The sequence below is a fragment of the Dendrobates tinctorius genome, unplaced genomic scaffold, assembly GCF_039654945.1.
Source record: "Dendrobates tinctorius isolate UK_male_01 unplaced genomic scaffold, ASM3965494v1 ptg000057l, whole genome shotgun sequence".
Lineage (NCBI taxonomy): Eukaryota > Metazoa > Chordata > Amphibia > Anura > Dendrobatidae > Dendrobates > Dendrobates tinctorius.
In genome coordinates, this window is record NW_027361725.1 from 2,361,539 (window position 1) to 2,383,920 (window position 22,382).

General features: G+C 52.2%; 2 protein-coding genes across 3 annotated transcripts in view; one reads left to right on the forward strand and one right to left on the reverse strand.

Moving 5' to 3' along the window:
* The first annotated feature begins 5,029 nt into the window (after window positions 1–5,029).
* Window positions 5,030–22,382, forward strand: part of AK7 (adenylate kinase 7) — a 33,495-nt gene continuing 16,142 nt past the window's right edge. Inside the window, exons 1-8 of one of the 2 annotated variants that reach the window (XM_073577681.1) lie at window positions 5,030–5,368; window positions 7,593–7,862; window positions 7,947–8,055; window positions 9,128–9,222; window positions 9,307–9,417; window positions 17,325–17,408; window positions 17,524–17,612; window positions 18,792–18,882. In XM_073577681.1, the coding sequence (XP_073433782.1) occupies window positions 5,282–5,368; window positions 7,593–7,862; window positions 7,947–8,055; window positions 9,128–9,222; window positions 9,307–9,417; window positions 17,325–17,408; window positions 17,524–17,612; window positions 18,792–18,882 (936 nt within the window). In that variant the 5' untranslated portion in view covers window positions 5,030–5,281. The remainder of the gene's footprint in view (window positions 5,369–7,592; window positions 7,863–7,946; window positions 8,056–9,127; window positions 9,223–9,306; window positions 9,418–17,324; window positions 17,409–17,523; window positions 17,613–18,791; window positions 18,883–22,382) is intronic. The other variant, XM_073577682.1, reaches the window with a different exon arrangement.
* On the reverse strand, window positions 5,274–7,368 carry LOC141092026 (uncharacterized). The gene is made up of 3 exons (XM_073577893.1): window positions 7,360–7,368; window positions 5,488–6,669; window positions 5,274–5,401 (listed from the first exon to the last, which is right to left on the reverse strand). Exons 1-2 carry the CDS (start codon window positions 7,366–7,368, stop codon window positions 5,536–5,538), a joined length of 1,143 nt encoding a protein of 380 aa, XP_073433994.1. The 3' UTR covers window positions 5,274–5,401; window positions 5,488–5,535.

Consider the following 22,382-nt stretch of genomic DNA (forward strand, 5'->3'; position numbering starts at 1 on the left):
AAATTTTATTGTAAAAATGAGAAATCGCTGGTCAACTTTTAACCCTTATAACTTCCTAACAAAAAATATTTTGTTTCCAAAATTGTGCTGATGTAAAGTAGACATGTGGGAAATGTTATTTAGTAACTATTTTGTGTCACATAACTCTTTGGTTTAACAGAATAAAAATGCAAATTTTGAAAATTGCGAAATTTTCTAAATTTTTGTCAAATTTCTGATTTTTTCACAAATAAATGCAAAAATTATCGACCTAAATTTACCACTAACATGAAGCCCAATATGTCACGAAAAAACAATCTCAGAATCGCTAGGATCCGTTGAAGCGTTCCTGAGTTATTACCTCATAAAGGGGAACTGGTCAGAAATGCAAAAAATGGCCTGGTCATTAAGGTCAAAATAGGCTTGGTCATGAAAGGGTTAAGCAGAAGATCGACAAGATCAGACAAAACTTTGGCCTGCAGCCCCCAATGCCCCTCTTAGCAGCTCAGCCCTGTTCTGCAAAAGCCAGCTTCTCCACCATGACAGAAGATCAGCTCTCCACCCTTCTGTCAAGATCACACCTCACCACTTGTGCCCTCGACCCACTCCCGTCTCACCTCATCCATAACTTGGCCACAGTCTTCATCCCATCTCTAACACACCTCTTCAACTTTTCACTTACAAATGGTGTCTTTCCCTCATCCTTCAAACATGCCTCAATTACACCCATCCTCAAAAAGCCCTCCCTTGATCCATCCTCTGTGTCTATCGCCCGATATCTCTTCTCCCTTACGCCTGAAAACTACTGGAACAGCATGTATATCTTGAACTGTCCTCCCACCTCTCCTCCTGTTCCCTCTTTGACTGGTACAATCTGGCTTCCGACCGCATCACTCAACTGAAATTGCCCTAACTAAAGTCACTAACTACTTACTAACCGCCAAGAGCAAGCGACACTACTCTGTCCTCCTTCTCCTGGACCTGTCCTCTGCCTTCGACACCGTAGACCATTCCCTCCTGCTACAGACTCTCTCATCTCTTGGCATCACAGACTTGGCCCTATCCTGGATCTCATCATACCTAACAGACCGAACATTTAGTGTCTCCCTCTCACACACCACCTCCTCACCTTGCCCCCCTGTCTGTTGGTGTTCTTCAAGGCAATGTCCTAGGACCCCTACTATTCTCCATCTACACCTTTGGCTTGGGACAGCTCATAGAATCCTACGGTTTGCATTATCACCTTTATGCCGATGACATGCAGATCTACCTATTTGGACCCAACCTTGCCTCCTTACTGACTGAAATCCCACAATGTCTGTCTGCTATTTCAGCCTTCTTTGCTCGCTTTCTCAAACTGAACATGGACAAAACAGAATTCATCATCTTTCCCCCATCTCACTCTACCCCTCCACCAGACCTATCCATCAATGTCAATGGCTGCTTTCTTTCCCCAGTCCCGCACGCTCGGTGCCTTGGGGTGATCCTCGACTCTGCGCTCTCTTTCAAACCACATATCCAAGCCCTCGCCTCCTCCTGCCGCCTCAAACTCAAAAATATTTCCCGGATCCGCTCATTCCTCAACCACGAAACCACAAAAACACTAGTGCATGCTCTTATCATCTCCTGCCTCGACTACTGCAACCTCCTACTCTCTGGCCTCCCCTCTAGCACTCTGGCTCCGGTCCAGTCCATCCTACACTCTGCTGCCCGACTAATCCACCTGTCTCCCCGCTATTCCCCAGCCTCCCCCCTATGCCTGGTCCTTCACTGGCTTCCTATTGCCCAGAGGCTCCAATTCAAAACCCTAACCATGACATACAAAGCCATCCACAACCTGTCTCCTCCATACATTTGTGACATGGTCTCTAGGTACCTACCCGCACGCAACCTTCGATCATCTCAAGATCTCCTTCTCTACTCCCCCTTACCTCTTCTTCCCACAACCGCATACAAGACTTCTCCCGTGCTTCCCCCATACTCTGGAACTCTCTGCCGCAACACATCAGACTCTCACCATCAACGGAAACCTTCAAGAAGAACCTGAAGACCCACCTGTTCCGACAAGCCTACAGCCTGCAATGATCCTCGGTCTACTGAACCACCGCACGACCTGCTCTACCCTCTCCTACTGTATCCTCACCCATCCCTGTAGACTGTCAGCCCTCGTGGGCAGGGTCCCCCCTCCTTATGTACTTGTGCGTCCCTTGTCTTACACATGTTTATTATACTTGTCTATATTTCCCCTTTTCACATGTAAAGCGCCATGGAATAAATGGCGCTATATAAATGCATAATAATAATAATAACAGAAAAATCAGCTTGAAACTTTAAAAAAAAAAAAAAAGCATCATTTGTGACCCTTTTTGTCTTCTGGTATTTGTTACATTTTTTTTGGCTAAAAATTGGTTAATGCATTAGCATGGTAATGGTTAGCATGCTCAATAATCAGAACCTCCCACTCCCGTCTTCAAGACTTTACACGTGCTGCGACAATTCTTTGGAATGCACTTTCCAGGTCAATACGATTAGTCCCCAATCCCCACAATTTTAAGCGTGCCCTGAAAACGCATTTATTCAGACTGGCCTATCGCCTCAACACATTAACCTAATAGTTTTACGACAACCAGGTTCCCCACATCATGTTTCCACATGCTTTATACATCCATTAGCCCTCTGTGTCTGTACTGATACACACTTAACATTATGGCTGGTCCATACAATCAGGGCAATTGTTACCACCCACCTTTCGTGTCTACCTCTTTCCTCATAGACTGTAAGCTTGCGAGCAGGGCCCTCTTTCCTCTTGGTATCTGTTATGATCTATGTGATTATTGTTATGCTGTAATGTCTATTGTCTGTACAAATCCCCTCCGAAATGTAAAGTGCTGCGGAATATGTCAGCGCCATAGAAAATTTATTATTATTATTGTGAAAAATAAAAAATGCTTTTAAAGGGTTTGTCCACTACATAGCCCCTTTATCAATATGGCAGTCTCGCCACTCTCTGCTGAGCTCTCACTTTCTTTGGATGCACCTTGGACAAGAAGAAGCGAGTGTGCAGCCATACCTCCAAATCGTCCCGATTCTAGCGGGACAGTCCTGATTTTGATCCCCCCCGCTGTCCCGCCCGGGAGTCTATTTTTCCCCGCACTTCACAAAGATAAGCCGCACGCCCCCCCCCATGCACCCCATCCTCGCCCTCCCGGAGAGACCCACCGCAGCCCCTCACAGCCAGCAATGATGTCGCAGGGCTGCTCTGTGCGCACAGGACCTGTGATGAGGTCACAGGAAGGGAGGAGTCAGGGGTCACATGATCAGGGGCCTCAGTTTATGCAGGACTCTGCTGTGCTGGTTGTCATGGTGCTGGATGGGGGAAGTTTATGTGTGGGGTCAGGAGGGGTTTACAGTGTGGATGCAACAGAGCTGTGTGTACAAGGTGTACGGAGCAGAGCCGCGGGTGTATGAGGTGTACGGAACAGCCGTGTGTGTACAAGGTGTGCGGAGCGGAGGCACATATGTACGGGGTGTGCGGAGAGGAGCCGCGTGTGTACGAGGTGTACGGAGCGGAGCCGCGTTTGTACGAGGTGTACGGAGCGGAGCCGTGTGTGTACGAGGTGTACGGAGCGGAGCCGCGTGTGTACGAGGTGTACGGAGCAGAGCCATGTGTGTACTGAGTGGAACCATGGGCGCGCGAGATGTACAGAGCGGAGCCGTGTGTGTACGAGGCATACAAAGCGGAACCGTGTGTGCATGAGGTGTGCGGAGCCATGCGTGTACAAGGTGTATGGTGGGGAGCATTCATACCTTGCAACCGTCCCGGATCCAGCAGGACAGTCCCGATTTTGAGAGAGTCTGCCCCACTGCCTCGGCCGGGAGCTTACTTTTCCCCTTGGACACAGGAGTTCACGGCAGAGCCCCAAGGAGCACTTTAAAATTCGCACGTGATGTGCCAGCGGAAGTGACGTGCTGGAAGCTGACCGGAAATTAGGTAATTTCAGGAGGAGATTGTGACGAAACCATGGAGGCACTTCAGGGAATGCTTCAAATCCATCACCTTGTCCTCCGACGGTGCGGACAGCGGGATCGCCTTGAAATAGGGGATGCTGGCCATGTAAGCGGATCATGATATGTCCTGCATCGGGAGGCTCAGGTGGGCACTACAATGAGGGCCGGTCTGCTATAGTATCTTTATAGAATCTTTCTCTGTTTCTTTCTTTCTCTCTTCTGTTCTTTCACTGTTCTTCCTTTTTCTCTGTTTTCTCTTCTTTCTTTCCCCTTTCTTTTCCTGTCCACACTTTCTCTGTGTTCTTTTCTTTCTGTTCTTTGTTTCCTCTCTGTTTTTTCTTTCTTTGTTTCCCCTCTTTCTTTCTCTAATCTTTCTCTCTGTTCTTTCTTTCTCTTTTCTTTCTCTCTCCCTCTGTTCTTTCTTTCTGCCCCCTTTCTTTTTGTGTTTCTTTCTCTCTTTCTTTGTTTTCTTCTTTTCCTCAGTACCAGCCACTGTGCCCTCAGTACTAGTCAGTGTCATCAGCAGTGCTAAATGGGTGTGGTTGGGGTGTGGACATGGCCTAAAATTTGGCACGATGCGCTGCAACCTTTGTCCCTCTTTCCCGTTTTCAAAAGTTGGGAGGTATGGTGCAGCAGGGGCCACTGATTGGCTGCACGAGGTCACGTGACACAATGTCCCACGAGCTCCGGTGCTGGAGGATAGATCGGAGCTAATATGGGGGATGAGAATGGGGTGGTTTCATTTTACAAGGGGGAACACTTGGGGTTTTCCAGGCATTTTTGCCCTTTTTGTGCCGTTTTAGAACAACAAGTTGCATGCTTCATTAAAATGTTGCACTAAATATTTTTTTACCCAAAAAATTGATTTAAAAAAAAAAAAAACCTGGGGGGGGGAAGACTTGCTGTTGTCTGTTCTTAAAGGGTGTTGAAAAAATAAAATTGGTTTCTTTCACTGACAGCAAGCAGAGATGTTGACAACTTGACAGCGCTGAGTACGTGAAAGAGAAAGTTGCTTTACGGCTCCCATATAATAAAGAGGATCAGTGACTACACGACTCCGCCAGCCCTGTGGCTTCCCTGAGCGCGGAAGAGGCAGACCTGACCTCACCATTTATAGCATAGTTGTCCGCCCCGCTGCCTGTTTCGGGGGAGGCCCCCCAAACCGCCTACTGTAGGTGTCAGCGGCTATGCCTGTCTATCGAGTGTTATCAAGCTCCCATGACAACGCACTAAGAGACGTTTACGCCCCGCCCCCTAGCGACCGCTGTGCGACCTTAGCAACCGGCACGAAAACATGGCAGAAGAAGGAGAAAGAATCGTGAGACCTAAAAGGATCTTCATCAATAACTTAGAGTCTTATGTGGCTCGGAACATCGGCCAGGTAAGGGCCGCACTTAGATCACCAGATCCACTCCTGTCAGGGTAAATAACAATCCCATAATATCTAGCATTTCACATCTATGTGGAAGGAAGGAGATAGACATATAACATTATACTCACCCATCCTGGGCCCTCACCTGACCCTGTACACCCCTGCAGGAAACAGGGTCAGCTGTGGATCCTGGACACAGCTGGGTGGTCGGGAGTGATCCACAGCCGGGTGGTCGGGAGTGACGCTGTGCAGGAAACAGGGTCAGCTGTGGATCCTGGGCACAGCCGGGTGGTTGGGAGCGACGTTCTGCAGGAATCAGGGTCAGCTGGGGATCCTGGACACAGCCGGGTGGTCGGGAGTGATCCACAGCCGGGTGGTCGGGAGTGACGCTGTGCAGGAAACAGGGTCAGCTGTGGATCCTGGGCACAGCCGGGTGGTTGGGAGCGACGTTCTGCAGGAATCAGGGTCAGCTGGGGATCCTGGGCACAGCTGGGTGTTTGGGAGCGACGTTCTGCTGGAAACAGGGTCAGCTGTGGATCCTGGGCACAGCTGGGTGATTGGGAGCGACGTTCTGCTGGAAACAGGGTCAGCTGTGGATCCTGGGCACAGCTGGGTGATTGGGAGCGACGTTCTGCAGGAAACAGGGTCAGCTGTGGATCCTGGGCACAGCTGGGTGTTTGGGAGCGAAGTTCTGCTGGAAATAGGGTCAGCTGTGGATTCTGGGCACAGCCGGGTGGTTGGGAGAGATGCTCTGCAGGAAACAGGGTCAGCTGTGGATTCTGGGCACAGCCGGGTGGTTGGGAGCGACGTTCTGCAGGAAACAGGGTCAGCTGTGGATCCAGGGCACAGCCGGGTGGTCGGGAGTGACGCTGTGCAGGAAACAGGGTCAGCTGGGGATCCTGGGCACAGCTGGGTGTTTGGGAGCGACGTTCTGCTGGAAACAGGGTCAGCTGTGGATCCTGGGCACAGCTGGGTGATTGGGAGCGACGTTCTGCTGGAAACAGGGTCACCTGGGGATCCTGGGCACAGCTGGGTGATTGGGAGCGACGTTCTGCTGGAAACAGGGTCAGCTGTGGATCCTGGGCACAGCTGGGTGATTGGGAGCGACGTTCTGCAGGAAACAGGGTCAGATGTGGATCCTGGGCACAGCCAGGTGGTTGGGAGCGACGTTCTGCAGGAAACAGGGTCAGCTGTGGATCCTGGGCACAGCCGGGTGTTTGGGAGCGACGTTCTGCAGGAAACAGGGTCAGCTGTGGATCCTGGGCACAGCTGGGTGATTGGGAGCGACGTTCTGCAGGAAACAGGGTCAGCTATGGATCCTGGGCACAGCTGGGTGGTCGGGAGCGACGCTCTGCAGGAAACGGGGTCAGCTGCGGATCCTGGGCACGGCCGGGTGATTGAGAGCGACGTTCTGCAGGAAACAGGGTCAGCTGCGGATCCTGGGCACGGCCGGGTGATTGGGAGCGACGTTCTGCAGGAAACAGGGTCAGCTTAGGATCCTGGGCACAGCCGGATGATTGGGAGCGTCGTACTGCAGGAAACAAGGTCAGCTGTGGATCCTGGGCACGGCCGGATAGTTGGGAGCGACGCTCTGCAGGAAACAGGGTCAGCTGTGGATCCTGGGCACGGCCGGGTGGTTGGGAGCAACGCTCTGCAGGAAATAGGGTCAGCTGCGGATCCTGGGCACAGCCCGGTGGTCGGGAGTGATGCTTTGCAGGAAACAGAGTCAGCTGCGTATCCTGGGCACAGCTGGGTGTTTGGGAGCGACGCTCTGCAGGAAACAGGGTCAGCTGCGGATCCTGGGCACAGCCGATTGGTCGGGAGTGATGCTTTGCAGGAAACAGGGTCAGCTGCGTATCCTGGGCACAGCCAGGTGGTCGGGAGCAACATTTGCAGGAAGAAACAATAAACACAGCGGTATCCCAGCTCTGGATCCCCTTGTGAGGATCGGTGGGGGAGTCCCAGAAGTAGGACTTTCACCTGTCATGGGATTGGAGGACCACAGCCATAGAAGACTCCCTATTTTCTCCTGATCCTGTGCCTCTCTTGTCCAGTGGTCTTGTCTGGTGCTGCAGTTCGGTCTAGTAGAGCTGCAATACCAGGCACAACCTATGGTTGAGGGTGGCTCTGTTCTGTGTCGATACCTCGTCCACCCTGGGACAGGCAGCAGATCAGGGACATGCTCTGTGTGCTTTTCCTGGAGAGACTTCACCCGCTTTCCTTCCTGTCGCAGTATCTGTCCTCTTGTGTGTCCGGAGCGTCGCTGGAGGAGGCAGAAGAAGGAGCCGAAGAGGAGGAGCGGTCAGTACAGGAGGCGGCCAGCGGTGGCACCAGAGCGGGGCTGCTCCAGGTTGTGGGGTCTCTAGCCGAACCTTCTGACAAGAAGCTGCATTTCGCTCTGGAGTCTTACGTGGTAATGAGCCTCCTCTACTCTGCGCACAGCAGCGCTCTCTGCACAGGGAGATCGGAGCGCAGCTCCGGAGCTGAGAATAGCTGCTGCACTGTACGGAGCTGGGGCCAGGGGTCTGCCCCCAACCAGGTGATATGATCTGTGATCCAGGTCGGCACCGCTTCTCCTGTATTTCAGATCTCGAGCAGAGACGAGCTCTTACGTCATCTCCTGGAGAGTGATGTCATCGTCTACAACGTCACCGAGGACCCTACGCAGATCGAGGAGGCGTCGTGGGCCGTGTCCGGTGGGTGGATCTCTTCTTACATAGTAGATCCCAGTGAGGATCCTGTATTCTGTACATTATTTAAAAGGAAAGTCCATTAAAGGAAATGATTCTTAGTGTAATTTTTCATGAGTAACTAATGAATACACAGCCAGCACTGATACTAGGCAGCACCTACAGATGGCAGGCAGACCCTCATCTTCAGAGGTGATCACACTGTGTGGACCGGCACATTGTCACCTGTTCATTCTTAAAGGGGCTGTCTATGAAGTAGACAATAATGACCCACATTAGTGGAGTCCTACATCGTGGCTGCCGGATGTGCAGTGTTCAGACTTAGAACAGCGCCGTACACCATGTTGTGGACGCTCCTAGTACTACAGCTCCGATCACATTCACTACCATAGGAACTGAGCTGCAGTACTTGAGAACGGCCACTACACAGTGACGGCGCTGTGCTGTACACTGTGATCTTCCAGCCACTGAAGGAGAGCAATCAGCTGATTGGTGCGGGTCTTGCATGTCCGGCCATCACCCATCTGAAAATGATGACCCATCGTAAGGATAGAACAACCCCTTTAATGCGTTAATTAGCAATAAATCCAATGGAGAACATTTCTTAAAGGGGTATTCCCACTTTATGAAATGATGATATAGCTCGAGGATATGCCATCACTTGATGATTGTGGTGGTCTGACTTTTGTGACCCCCTCCAATCCTGCACATTGTACCAGGTATGGCAATTGTGGTTTGCTCTGTTTTTTTGCAATTAAAGGGATATTTCCATCTTATTAAATGATGACTTATCTTTTGGATATATAGCCAGGTTATGCTCACTGGGGGTATCACAGGGTGGGGGGAGGAATCACTTGGGGTAGTCATAAGGTGCATCGCTGGGGGATCACTGAGGTGATCACTGGGGGGACCACTGTGGGGGGACCCAAGAAATAATGGCAGCAGCCTCATTACTGCACAGTGAATGTCCACTAATCCGGTATCCTCAGGACCACAGTGGTACCGAATTATCAGACCAGGATGGAGTAGTGTGAAGGGTCTATAATCACACGTCTCCGCCACATCTTGTTTTTTCCAGCACTCTTCACTGAGATTGAAAACTTTGAGAGCCAGAAGCTGTTCATATTAATATCATCGGTCCTGACCTGGGCGCGGAGCCGACCCCTGGATCCGGTACGTCGTCTGCAGTCAGTGTGTCACAGCCTGTAACGGGGACCCCCAAAAGTGACGCTTTCACATTTTCCTCTCTTTTTAAAGGATGATCCTGAAATCCCTTTCACCGAAGATGATTATCGTAGAAGGAAGTGTCACCTAAACTTTAAGGATCACCTAAGTGTTGAGAAGCTGGTGATTAAAATGGGGAAATCTGTGAGTACTATGTGGGGGCACCGGAGAACATGCCGCTGACTGACTGTATTATGTGGGGGCACCGGAGAACATGCCGCTGACTGACTGTATTATGTGGGGGCACCGGAGAACATGCCGCTGACTGACTGTGAGTATTATAGGGAGGGCACCGGAGCACATGCCGCTGACTGTGAGTATTATATGGGGGGCACCAGAGCACATGCGGCTGACTGACTGTGAGTACTATGTGGGGGGGCACCGGAGAACATGCGGCTGACTGACTGTGAGTATTATGTGGGGGGCACCGGAGAACATGCGGCTGACTGACTGTAAGTATTATGTGGGGGGCACCGGAGAACATGCGGCTGACTGACTGTGAGTATTATGTGGGGGGCACCGGAGAACATGCGGCTGACTGACTGTGAGTATTATGTGGGGGGCACCGGAGAACATGCGGCTGACTGACTGGGAGTATTATGTGGGGGGCACCGGAGAACATGCGGCTGACTGACTGTGAGTATTATGTGGGGGGCGTCAGAGAACATGCGGCTGACTGACTGTGAGTATTATGTGGGGGGGCGTCGGAGAACATGCGGCTGACTGACTGTGAGTGTTATGTGGGGGGCACCGGAGAACGTGCGGCTGACTGACTGTGAGTATGATGTGGGGGGAATCGGACAACATGCCGCTGACTGTCTGTATTATGTGGGGGGCACCGGAGAACATGTGGCTGACTGTATTATGTGGGGGCACCAGAGAACGTGCGGCTGACTGACTGTGAGTATTATGTGGGGGGCACCGGAGAACGTGCGGCTAACTGACTGTGAGTATTATGTGCGGGGCACCGGAGAACGTGCGGCTAACTGACTGTGAGTATTATGTGCGGGGCACCGGAGAACGTGCGGCTAACTGACTGTGAGTATTATGTGCGGGGCACCGGAGAACGTGCGGCTAACTGACTGTGAGTATTATGTGCGGGGCACCGGAGAACGTGCGGCTAACTGACTGTGAGTATTATGTGCGGGGCACCGGAGAACGTGCGGCTAACTGACTGTGAGTATTATGTGGGGGCACCAGAGAACGTGCGGCTGACTTACTGTGAGTATTATGTGCGGGGCACCGGAGAACGTGCGGCTAACTGACTGTGAGTATTATGTGGGGGGCACCGGAGAACATGCGGCTGACTGACTGTGAGTATTATGTGGGGGGCACCGGAGAACATGCGGCTGACTGACTGTGAGTATTATGTGCGGGGCACCGGAGAACGTGCGGCTAACTGACTGTGAGTATTATGTGGGGGGCACCGGAGAACGTGCGGCTGACTGACTGAGTATTATGTGGGGGGCACCGGAGAACATGTCGCTGACTGACTGTGAGTATTATGTGGGGGGCACCGGAGAACGTGCGGCTGACTGTGAGTATTATGTGGGGGACACCGGAGAACGTGCGGCTGACTGACTGTGAGTGTTATGTGGGGAGCATCGGAGAACCTGCGGCTGACTGACTGTGAGTATTATGTGGGGGGCACCGGGGAACGTGTGGCTGACTGACTGTGTGTATTATGTGGTGGGCACCAGAGAACGTGCGGCTGACTGACTGTGAGTATTATGTGCGGGGCACTGGAGAACATGCGGCTGACTGACTGTGAGTATTATGTGGGGGGCACCGGAGAACGTGCGGCTAACTGACTGTGAGTATTATGTGGGGGGCACCGGAGAACGTGCGGCTGACTGACTGAGTATTATGTGGGGGGCACCGGAGAACATGTCGCTGACTTACTGTGAGTATTATGTGCGGGGCACTGGAGAACATGCGGCTGACTGACAGTGAGTATTATGTGGGGGGCACCGGAGAACATGCAGCTGACTGTGAGTATTATGTGGGGGCACCGGAAAACGTGCGGCTGACTGACTGTGAGTATTATGTGGGGGGCACCAGAGAACATGCCGCTGACAGACTGTGAGTATTATGTGGGGGGCACCGGAGAACATGCCGCTGACTGACTGTATTATGTGGGGGGCACCGGAGAACGTGCGGCTGACTGACTGTGGGTATTATGTGGGGGCACCGGAGAACATGTGGCTGACTGACTGTGAGTATTATGTGGGGTGCACCAGAGAACGTGCTGCTGACTGTGAGTATTATGTGGGGGGTACCGGAGAACATGCGGCTGCCCGACTGTGAGTATTATGTGGGGGGCACCGTAGAACGTGCGGCTGACTGACTGTGAGTATTATGTGGGGGGCACCGGAGAACGTGCGGCTAACTGACTGTGAGTATTATGTGCGGGGCACCGGAGAACGTGCGGCTAACTGACTGTGAGTATTATGTGCGGGGCACCGGAGAACGTGCGGCTAACTGACTGTGAGTATTATGTGGGGGCACCAGAGAACGTGCGGCTGACTTACTGTGAGTATTATGTGCGGGGCACCGGAGAACGTGCGGCTAACTGACTGTGAGTATTATGTGGGGGGCAGCGGAGAACGTGCGGCTGACTGACTGAGTATTATGTGGGGGGCACCGGAGAACATGCGGCTGACTGACTGTGAGTATTATGTGGGGGGCACCGGAGAACATGCGGCTGACTGACTGTGAGTATTATGTGCGGGGCACCGGAGAACGTGCGGCTAACTGACTGTGAGTATTATGTGGGGGGCACCAGAGAACGTGCGGCTGACTGACTGAGTATTATGTGGGGGGCACCGGAGAACATGTCGCTGACTGACTGTGAGTATTATGTGGGGGGCACCGGAGAACGTGCGGCTGACTGTGAGTATTATGTGGGGGACAACGGAGAACGTGCGGCTGACTGACTGTGAGTGTTATGCGGGGAGCATCGGAGAACCTGCGGCTGACTGACTGTGAGTATTATGTGGGGGGCACCGGGGAACGTGCGGCTGACTGACTGTGTGTATTATGTGGTGGGCACCGGAGAACGTGCGGCTGACTGATTGTGAGTATTATGTGCGGGGCACTGGAGAACATGCGGCTGACTGACTGTGAGTATTATGTGGGGGGCACCGGAGAACATGCAGCTGACTGTGAGTATTATGTGGGGGCACCGGAAAACGTGCGACTGACTGACTGTGAGTATTATGTGGGGGGCACCAGAGAACATGCCGCTGACAGACTGTGAGTATTATGTGGGGGGCACCGGAGAACATGCCGCTGACTGACTGTATTATGTGGGGGGCACCGGAGAACGTGCGGCTGACTGACTGTAGGTATTATGTGGGGGCACCGGAGAACATGTGGCTGACTGACTGTGAGTATTATGTGGGGTGCACCAGAGAACGTGCGGCTGACTGTGAGTATTATGTGGGGGGTACCGGAGAACATGCGGCTGCCCGACTGTGAGTATTATGTGGGGGGCACCGTAGAACGTGCGGCTGACGGACTGTGGGTATTATGTGGTGGGCACCGGAGAACATGCGGCTGACGGACTGTGGGTATTATGTGGTGGGCACCGGAGAACATGCGGCTGACTGACTGTGAGTATTATGTGGGGGCACCGGAGAACGTGCGGCTGCCTGACTGTGAGTATTATGTGGGGGGCACCGGAGAACATGCGGCTGACTGACTGTGAGTATTATGTGGGGGGCACCGGAGAACATGCGGCTGACGGACTGTGGGTATTATGTGGTGGGCACCGGAGAACATGCGGCTGACTGACTGTGAGTATTATGTGGGGGCACCGGAGAACGTGCGGCTGCCTGACTGAGTATTATGTGGTGGGCACCGGAGAACATGCGGCTGACGGACTGTGGTTATTATGTGGGGGGCACTGGAGAACATGCGGCTGACTGACTGTAAGCATTATGTGGGGGCACCGGAGAACGTGCGGCTGCCTGACTGTGAGTATTATGTGGGGGGCACCGGAGAACGTGCGGCTGACTGACTGGGTATTATGTGGGGGGCACCGGAGAACGTGCGGCTGACTGTGAGTATTATGTGGGGGACACCGGAGAACGTGCGGCTGACTGACTGTGAGTGTTATGTGGGGGGCGTCGGAGAACCTGCGGCTGACTGACTGTGAGTATTATGTGGGGGGCACCGGAGAACATGCGGCTGACTGACTGTGAGTATTATATGGAGGGCACCGGAGCACATGCGGCTGACGGACTGTATTATGTGGGGGGCGTCGGAGAACATGCGGCTGACTGACTGTGAGTATTATGTGGGGGGCGTCGGAGAACATGCGGCTGACTGACTGTGAGTGTTATGTGGGGGGCACCGGAGAACGCGCGGCTGACTGACTGTGAGTATGATGTGGGGGGAATCGGACAAAATGCCGCTGACTGTCTGTATTATGTGGGGGGCACCGGAGAACATGCGGCTGACTGACTGTATTATGTGGGGGCACCAGAGAACGTGCGGCTGACTGACTGTGAGTATTATGTGGGGGGCACCGGAGAACGTGCGGCTAACTGACTGTGAGTATTATGTGGGGGGCACCGGAGAACGTGCGGCTGACTGGCTGAGTACTATGTGGGGGGCACCGGAGAACATGTCGCTGACTGACTGTGAGTATTATGTGGGGGGCACCGGAGAACGTGTGGCTGACTGTGAGTATTATGTGGGGGACACCAGAGAACGTGCGGCTGACTGACTGTGAGTGTTATGTGGGGAGCATCGGAGAACCTGCGGCTGACTGACTGTGAGTATTATGTGGGGGGCACCGGGGAACGTGCGGCTGACTGACTGTGTGTATTATGTGGTGGGCACCGGAGAACGTGCGGCTGACTGACTGTGAGTATTATGTGCGGGGCACTGGAGAACATGCGGCTGACTGACTGTGAGTATTATGTGGGGGGCACCGGAAAACGTGCGGCTGACTGACTGTGAGTATTATGTGGGGGGCACCAGAGAACATGCCGCTGACAGACTGTGAGTATTATGTGGGGGGCACCGGAGAACATGCCGCTGACTGACTGTATTATGTGGGGGGCACCGGAGAACGTGCGGCTGACTGACTGTGGGTATTATGTGGGGGCACCGGAGAACATGCAGCTGACTGACTGTGAGTATTATGTGGGGTGCACCAGAGAACGTGCGGCTGACTGTGAGTATTATGTGGGGGGTACCGGAGAACATGCGGCTGCCCGACTGTGAGTATTATGTGGGGGGCACCGTAGAACGTGCGGCTGACGGACTGTGGGTATTATGTGGTGGGCACCGGAGAACATGCGGCTGACGGACTGTGGGTATTATGTGGTGGGCACCGGAGAACATGCGGCTGACTTACTGTGGGTATTATGTGGGGGGCACCGGAGAACATGCGGCTGACTGACTGTGAGTATTATGTGGGGGCACCGGAGAACGTGCGGCTGCCTGACTGTGAGTATTATGTGGGGGGCACCGGAGAACTTGCGTCTGCCTGACTGTGAGTATTATGTGGGGGGCACCGGAGAACGTGCGGCTGACTGACTGGGTATTATGTGGGGGGCACCAGAGAACGTGCGGCTGACTGTGAGTATTATGTGGGGGACACCGGAGAACGTGCGGCTGACTGACTGTGAGTGTTATGTGGGGGGCGTCGGAGAACCTGCGGCTGACTGACTGTGAGTATTATGTGGGGGGCACCGGAGAATGTGCAGCTGACTGACTGTGAGTGTTATGTGGGGAGCATCGGAGAACATGCGGCTGACTGTGAGTATTATGTGGGGGACACCGGAGAACGTGCAGCTGACTGACTGTGAGTGTTATGTGGGGGGCATCGGAGAACTTGCGGCTGACTGACTGTGAGTGTTATGTGGGGGGCATCGGAGAACTTGCGGCTGACTGACTGTGAGTATTATGTGGGGAGCACTGGAGAACATGCGGCTGCCTGACTGTGATTATTATGTGGGGGGCACCGGAGAACATGCGGCTGACAGACTGTGAGTTATGTGGGGGGCACCGGGGAACGTGCGGCTGACTGACTGTGAGTATTATGTGGGGGGCACCGGAGAACGTGCGGCTGACTGACTGTATTATGTGGGGAGCACTGGAGAACATGCGGCTGACTGACTGTGAGTGTTATGTGGGGGGCATCGGAGAACGTGTGGCTGACTGACTGTATTATGTGGGGAGCACTGGAGAACATGCGGCTGACTGACTGTGAGTATTATGTGGGGGGCACCGGGGAACGTGCGGCTGACTGACTGTGATTATTATGTGGGGGGCACCGGAGAACTTGCAGCTGCCTGACTGTGAGTATTATGTGGGGGGCACCGGAGAACGTGCGGCTGCCTGACTGTGAGTGTTATGTGGATGACACCGGAGAACGTGCGGATGACTGTATTATGTGGGGGGCACCGGAGAACGTGCGGCTGACTGTGAGTATTATGTGGGGGGCACCGGAGAATGTGCGGCTGATGGTGAGGATTATGTGGGGGGCACCAGAGAACGTGCGTCTGACTGACTGGGAGTATTATGTGGGGGGCACCGGAGAACTTGCAGCTGCCTGATGGTGAGTATTATGTGGGGTGCACCGGAGAACGTGTGGCTGACTGACTGTGGGTATTATGTGGGGGGCACCGGAAAACGTGCGGCTAACTGTATTATGTGGGGGCAACGGAGATCGTGCGACTGCCTGACTGTGAGTATTACGTGGGGGGCACCGGAGAACATGTCGCCGACTGACTGTGAGTTTTATGTGGGGGGCACCGGAGAACTTGCAGCTGCCTGACGGTGAGTATTATGTGGGGGCACCGGAGAACATGCGGCTGATTGACGGTGAGTATTATGTGGGGGGCACCGGAGAACTTGCAGCTGACTGACTGTGATTATTATGTGGGGAGCACCGGAGAACGTGCGGCTGCCTGACGGTGAGTATTATGTGGGGGGCACCGGAGAACGTGCGGCTGACTGATTATTATGTGGGGGGCACCGGAGAACGTGTGGCTGACTGTGAGTATTATGTGGGGGTCACAGAAGAACGTGCGGCTGACTGACTATGGGTATTATGTGGGGGACACCGGAAAACGTGTGGCTAACTGTATTATGTGGGGGCACCGGAGAACGTGCGGCTGACAGACTGTGAGTATTATGTGGGGGGCACCGGAGAACGTGCGGCTGACAGACTGTATTATGTGGGGGGCACCGGAGAACGTGCGGCTGACTGTGAGTATTATGTGGGGGCACCAGAGATCGTGCGGCTGACAGACTGTGAGTATTATGTGCGGGGCACTGGAGAACGTGCGGCTGACAGACTGTATTATGTGGGGGGCACTGGAGAACGTGCGGCTGACTGTGAGTATTATGTGGGGGGCACCGGAGAACGCGCGGCTGACTGACTGTGAGTATTATGTGCGGGGCACTGGAGAACGTGCGGCTGACAGACTGTATTATGTGGGGGGCACCGAAGAACGTGCGGCTGACTGACTATGGGTATTATGTGGGGGACACCGGAAAACGTGTGGCTAACTGTATTATGTGGGGGCACCAGAGATCGTGCGGCTGACAGACTGTGAGTATTATGTGGGGGGCACCGGAGAACGTGCGGCTGACTGTGAGTATTATGTGGGGGGCACCGGAGAACGTGCGGCTGACAGACTGTGAGTATTATGTGCGGGGCACTGGAGAACGTTCGGCTGACTTACTGTGAGTATTATGTGGGGGACAGCGGAGAACATGCGGCTGACAGACTGTGAGTATTATGTGCGGGGCACTGGAGAGCGTTCGGCTGACAGACTGTATTATGTGGGGGGCAGTGGAGAACATGCGGCTGACTGACTGTATTATGTGGGGGGCACCGGAAGTGTGCGGCTGATTGACCCCACACTTCCCTCCCTTGACACAATGGTAACATATCCCTGTTGTTAAACAAAAGCCAGCAGTGCCACCTGGTGATGAACAATAGAATTGCAGTTACATTTTTTGGGATCCTGTTTCCAACTCTTTAACCTATTTATTGAAGTAGTGACTGTCTTTTTTGTCTTACACAGAACAAAAGCAAATTTTCCACTTATGTAATTGCATCTGGGGTCCCGTATGGAGCAGAAGAAGGCATTCTTCATACAATCTTTAAAGTAAGTCTCTGCGAAGAACCAGAGTCATTCATAGGCGCCTCGGAAGGGCACAGTTGTATCTTGTATATCTGTAAAATCAGATTGTGATGACTTTGTTTCTGTTTCCTGGGTGCAGGAGGCCTGGATGGGAGAGACACCTGCATTATCCATCTATGGAGATGGACAGAATATCGTCCCAATGATACACATTGCGGATTTGGCCGGGTAAAGATTTCTGCTACACTTCGTCGATGGCTAGACAGGGAGCCATTTTTGGAACTGCAGCTCAACGTCATTGTGAAGGGGTTAAGGGGAATGTGTGACCAGATTTCTGCTACTCAATCTGAGGGCACAATGATGTAGGTTCGCAGACCCTGATTCCAGCTATGTGTCTCTCACTGGACTGCTTTTTCTGCTGCAGGTGTAGCAGTGCTCTGAATGCTGAGCCTGTTTAACTCTTCCCACACCATTGATTGGCTGCTTTCTGTGTAGACTGTGCATAGGCAGGAAGCTGCCAATCAGTGTTGGGGGTGGGGTTGAACTACTAGGCAGTATGTTTACTAGTCCTCTAGTCATAATTTCTTGCAGATAAATGGGGGATTTTATAAAAACTACAGCCAGCAGCTGAGTAAGTGACACATCACTGGAATCAGGGTCTCTGCCCCTACACCATGCTGCTCTCAGATTAGATGTCATAAATTGTGACAGATTCCCTTTAAAGCGATCCTCTACCCTAGCACTGAAAAGTTTCATGTATACATATGACTGCTTGCCTCCTGCTGCCTCCTCTACTGAGAGTGGGGGCGTTGTGGTCTTCCTGCATTGAAGCTGTCGCCATAGTGGCATGAAGAGCACAGAGGATAGTCTGAGCCCCACCATCCTTACCCCTCCTGTGCTGTGGAGGCATGGTTCTGACTGTGCACTGCTCCGTGCCACTACAGGAGCCATCTTGGATGCAGGAGGGGAACGCCGGCATCAGCAGGGGGCACTAGGTGGGGTGACTATACATGACAAATGTGGGATGGTCACTACAAGCTGGTGCTGAGGTGCCATACTAAACACAGCCATGTGGACCTGAGTGGCGCTGTTTCCACTGCTTCACTGAGGCCCTTCTTTCCATTGATACAGTGAATTCCCAACAGTCATATAAAACTAAGGAGAAGCCACCAGCTTATATGCCAAGATTATAGGGTTGTCCAGAGGCTCTCACATCCGGAGGTGAGAGCTGCTGCTGGTGTGTCTGGTATTGTGCATCTCATCCTTCTTAAGTAACAGGACAGGTGAACAAGACCTATATCTGGCACATGGCTGACAGAAGCTACGTCAGCAACACCTTGCACCGTGCAGTGAGTAAGTAATAGCCGCTGGATGACATGTAATAATGTATGTATGTGCTGATTACAGCGTGGTGCAGAACATAGTGGACCACAGGCCGAGGACTCATTACCTGGTGGCCGTGGATGATGCAGTGCACACGCTGGAGGACGTCGTCAAGGTACCGAAATATCATCTATAGCGAGCTCATCTACAGTTGGGTGAAAAAGTGTTTGCCCCCTTCCCGATTTCCTATTCTTTTGCATGTTTGTCACATTTCAGTGTTTCAGATCGCCAAACAAATTTAAATATTAGACAAAGATAACACAAGTAATCACAAAATGAAGTTTTAAATGAAGGTCTTTATTATTAAGGGAAAATGAAATCCAAACCTACAGGGCCCTGTGTGAAAAAGTGATTGCCCCCTAAACAACTGCAGTCAAGTGTTTGTGATAACTGGTAATGAGTCTTTTAAAACATTCTGGAGGAATTTTGACCCACTTGTCTTTGTAGAATTGTTGTAATTTGTCACGCCGCGCTCACCTGGGGGCGGGACCTCGGCCCCGACGTCATCTCTTCCGGAGCCGTGGTCACTCCGGGGGTCCCGCTGGGTGCGCACGCGCACCTCTCGTACCTAGGTCACTGTCTCCTCCATGTTATGTCTGCGCTTGCGCGCTTTTCTCAGTTCGGTCTCCAGGTCAGTCCTCTCTATGGTACTGGAGGACTTGACCCGGAAGCTCTCGTGATCATGTGCTATATCAGGCTACCTCTTCCTAGGGGAGGTGCCTGATTATTGTTGTGCTTCCTGGCTTGGTCTGCTGTGTCCCTGCCTGGCTGTGCGCTGTATTCGGGTCTCATGCCTTGCACTCTGTTGTGCCTCTTGGCACACGCTCTGAACGTGCACTCTGCCTTGTACTCGGTTAGGCACATGCTCTGACCCTGTGCTCTGTCTTGTACTTAGTTGTGCCTCCTGTCACACACTCTGATCCTGTGCTCTGTCTTATTCTCAGTTGTGCCTCCTGGCACACACTCGGACCCTGTGCCTTGTCTCATACTCAGTTGTGCCTCCTGGCACATGCTCTGATCCTGTACTCTGTCTCTTACTCAGTTGTGCCTCCTGGCACACGTTCCAATCCTGCACTCTGTCTTATGCTCAGTTGTGCCCTCTGGCACCCACCCTGCTCCTGTACTCTGTTACACCTCCTGGCACACCTGCTGCCTGACTTAGTGCTCTGACGTGCTCCTTGCTCACACCCGGACGTACGAAGTCTCTGTATACCACGTGTTCCCGTGTCCACGCTTTACACGTTCCTGCAGACACACTCACCCACTCGTGTCTCCTGTGAGCCGGCTGCCTGGTGCCAGTAGTCGTGGTACCTCACCCCCTGGGGCTTGCCCCTGACACTCCCTGTATAGGGGGTGGTCTTGACTAGGTCATCTCGCCCTGGGAGGGTTGGTGCCACGACCCAGAGGGTCCACTCCAGGAGTCGTCACATAATTCAACCACATTGAAGGGTTTCTTTTTAATTCCATGCCACAGCATCTCAATCGGATTAAGGTCAGGACTTTGACTAGGTCACTCCAAAGTCTTAATTGTGTTTAACTTAAGCCATTCAGAGGTGGATGTTCTGGTGTGTTTTGGATCATTATCCTGCTGCATAACCCAAGTGCGCTTCAGCTTGAGGTCAGGAACAGATGGCCGGACATTCTCCTTCAGGATTTTGTAGTAGACAGCAGAATTCATGGTTCTATTTGCCATAGAAAGTCTTTCAGGTCCTGAAGCAGCAAAACAGCCCCTGACCATCACATCACCACCACCATATTTTACTGTTGGTATGATGTTCCTATTCTGAAATGCTGTACTATTTCTACTCCAGATGTAATGGGACATACCCCTTCCAAAAAGTTCAAGTTTGTCTCATTCTCCCAAAAGTCTTGAGGATCAACAAGATGTTTTCTGGCAAAACTGAGAAGAGCCTTTATGTTCTTATTGCTCGGCAGTGGTTTTCGTCTTGGAACTCTGCCATGCAGGCCATTTTTGCCCAGTCTTATTCTTATGGTGGAGTCATGACCTTAACTGAGGCAAGTGCGGCCTGCAGTTCTTTGTATGTTGTTGTGGGGTCTTTTGTGACCTCTTGGATGAGTCCTTACTGCGCTCTTGGGGTAATTTTGATCGGCTGGCCATTTCTGGGAAGGTTTGCACAGTTCTATGTTTTCACCATTTGTGGATAATGGCTCTCTCTTTGGTTCACTGGAAACCAAAATATCAGGATCCTGTCAGCGCCGGCGGACTGCCGCGGCTGAACAGGGTAACTCACCCAGACTACGGGAGGACCCGGGGTCCGATACTGCAGGGAAAGTTCAGACAACAGGACCTGCGACACTGAAAGTAGTTTAGCAGTACAAGGACCTACGATCATGTGACCACAGGGGGCGTGGCTTAGCGTCCTGCTGCAGGATAGGGTTCTATTACAGGAATCCTGGAGCAAAGGCTAGGAAAAACTCAGGTCAGACAAGCGGGGGTCATACACGGGGAGGACGGCGCGGTACCAGAGGGACAAGCAGAGAATAGTCAAAACGTAAGCAATGAATCATACACAGAGATAGCAACGCAGTACAAGGGAGGCAGTCAGAGAGTAGTGAGGTCCAAGGCAAAAGTCATACACGGGAATAGCTGAGCAGTAAAAAAGGAACAGGCAGAACTCGTAACAGGGACAGAACCGGATCAAAACCAAGCAAGCACAAAGTATCACAGTCACAAAGCACACCAGGGTCACACACTCGGCCAAGGGTCTGAGTATAAGCGACGAGGAATGAGCCCACAATGAGGCTATAAAAAGCCTCCCAGAATCTCAGAGTAAGGCCGTCCACATTTACCTCTGCACTACCTAATCCCGCAAGCTGAGCAAACCATGACACCAAAGCTTTAGAAATGGCTTTATAATCTTTTCCAGACTGATAGATCTCAATTACTTTGTTTCTCATTTGTTCCAGAATTTTTTTGGCTTGCATCATGATGTCTAACTTTTGAGAATGTTTTAGTCTACTTCAGTTTGTCAGGCAGGTCCTGTTTAAGTGATTTCTTGATTGAGAACAGGTATGGCAGTAATTAGGCCTGGGTGTGGCATAGGAATGTTAACTCCACTTCCCAAAGATGTGATAAACCACAGTTAGTTTACGTTTTAAGGGGGAGGGGTGGGGACAATCACTTTTTCACACAGGGACCTGCGGGTTTGGATTTCTTTTTCCCTTAATAATAAAGACCTTCATTTAAAAACTGCATTTTGTGATTACTTGTGTTATCTTTGTCTAATGTTTAAGTTTATTTGGTGATCTGAAATATTCAAGTGTGGCAAACATGCAAAAGAATAGGAAATCAGGAAGGGGCAAACACTTTTTTACACAACTGTATTACCATAAAATCCAAGATCCGAGCAGCCTGCATGTAGGACAGTGCGGAGGAAGAGGATGATTTCCTGCTGTATACCCTGCTTTATACCCTGCCGTAAACACTATTGTATACCCTACTGTATATCCTGCCGTATACCCTGCTGTACACACAGCTGTATACCCTACCATATACCCTGCTCTACACACTGCTGTATACCCTGCTGTACACACTGCTGTATACACTGTTATACATGCTGCTGTATACCCTGCCATATACCATGCAGTATACCC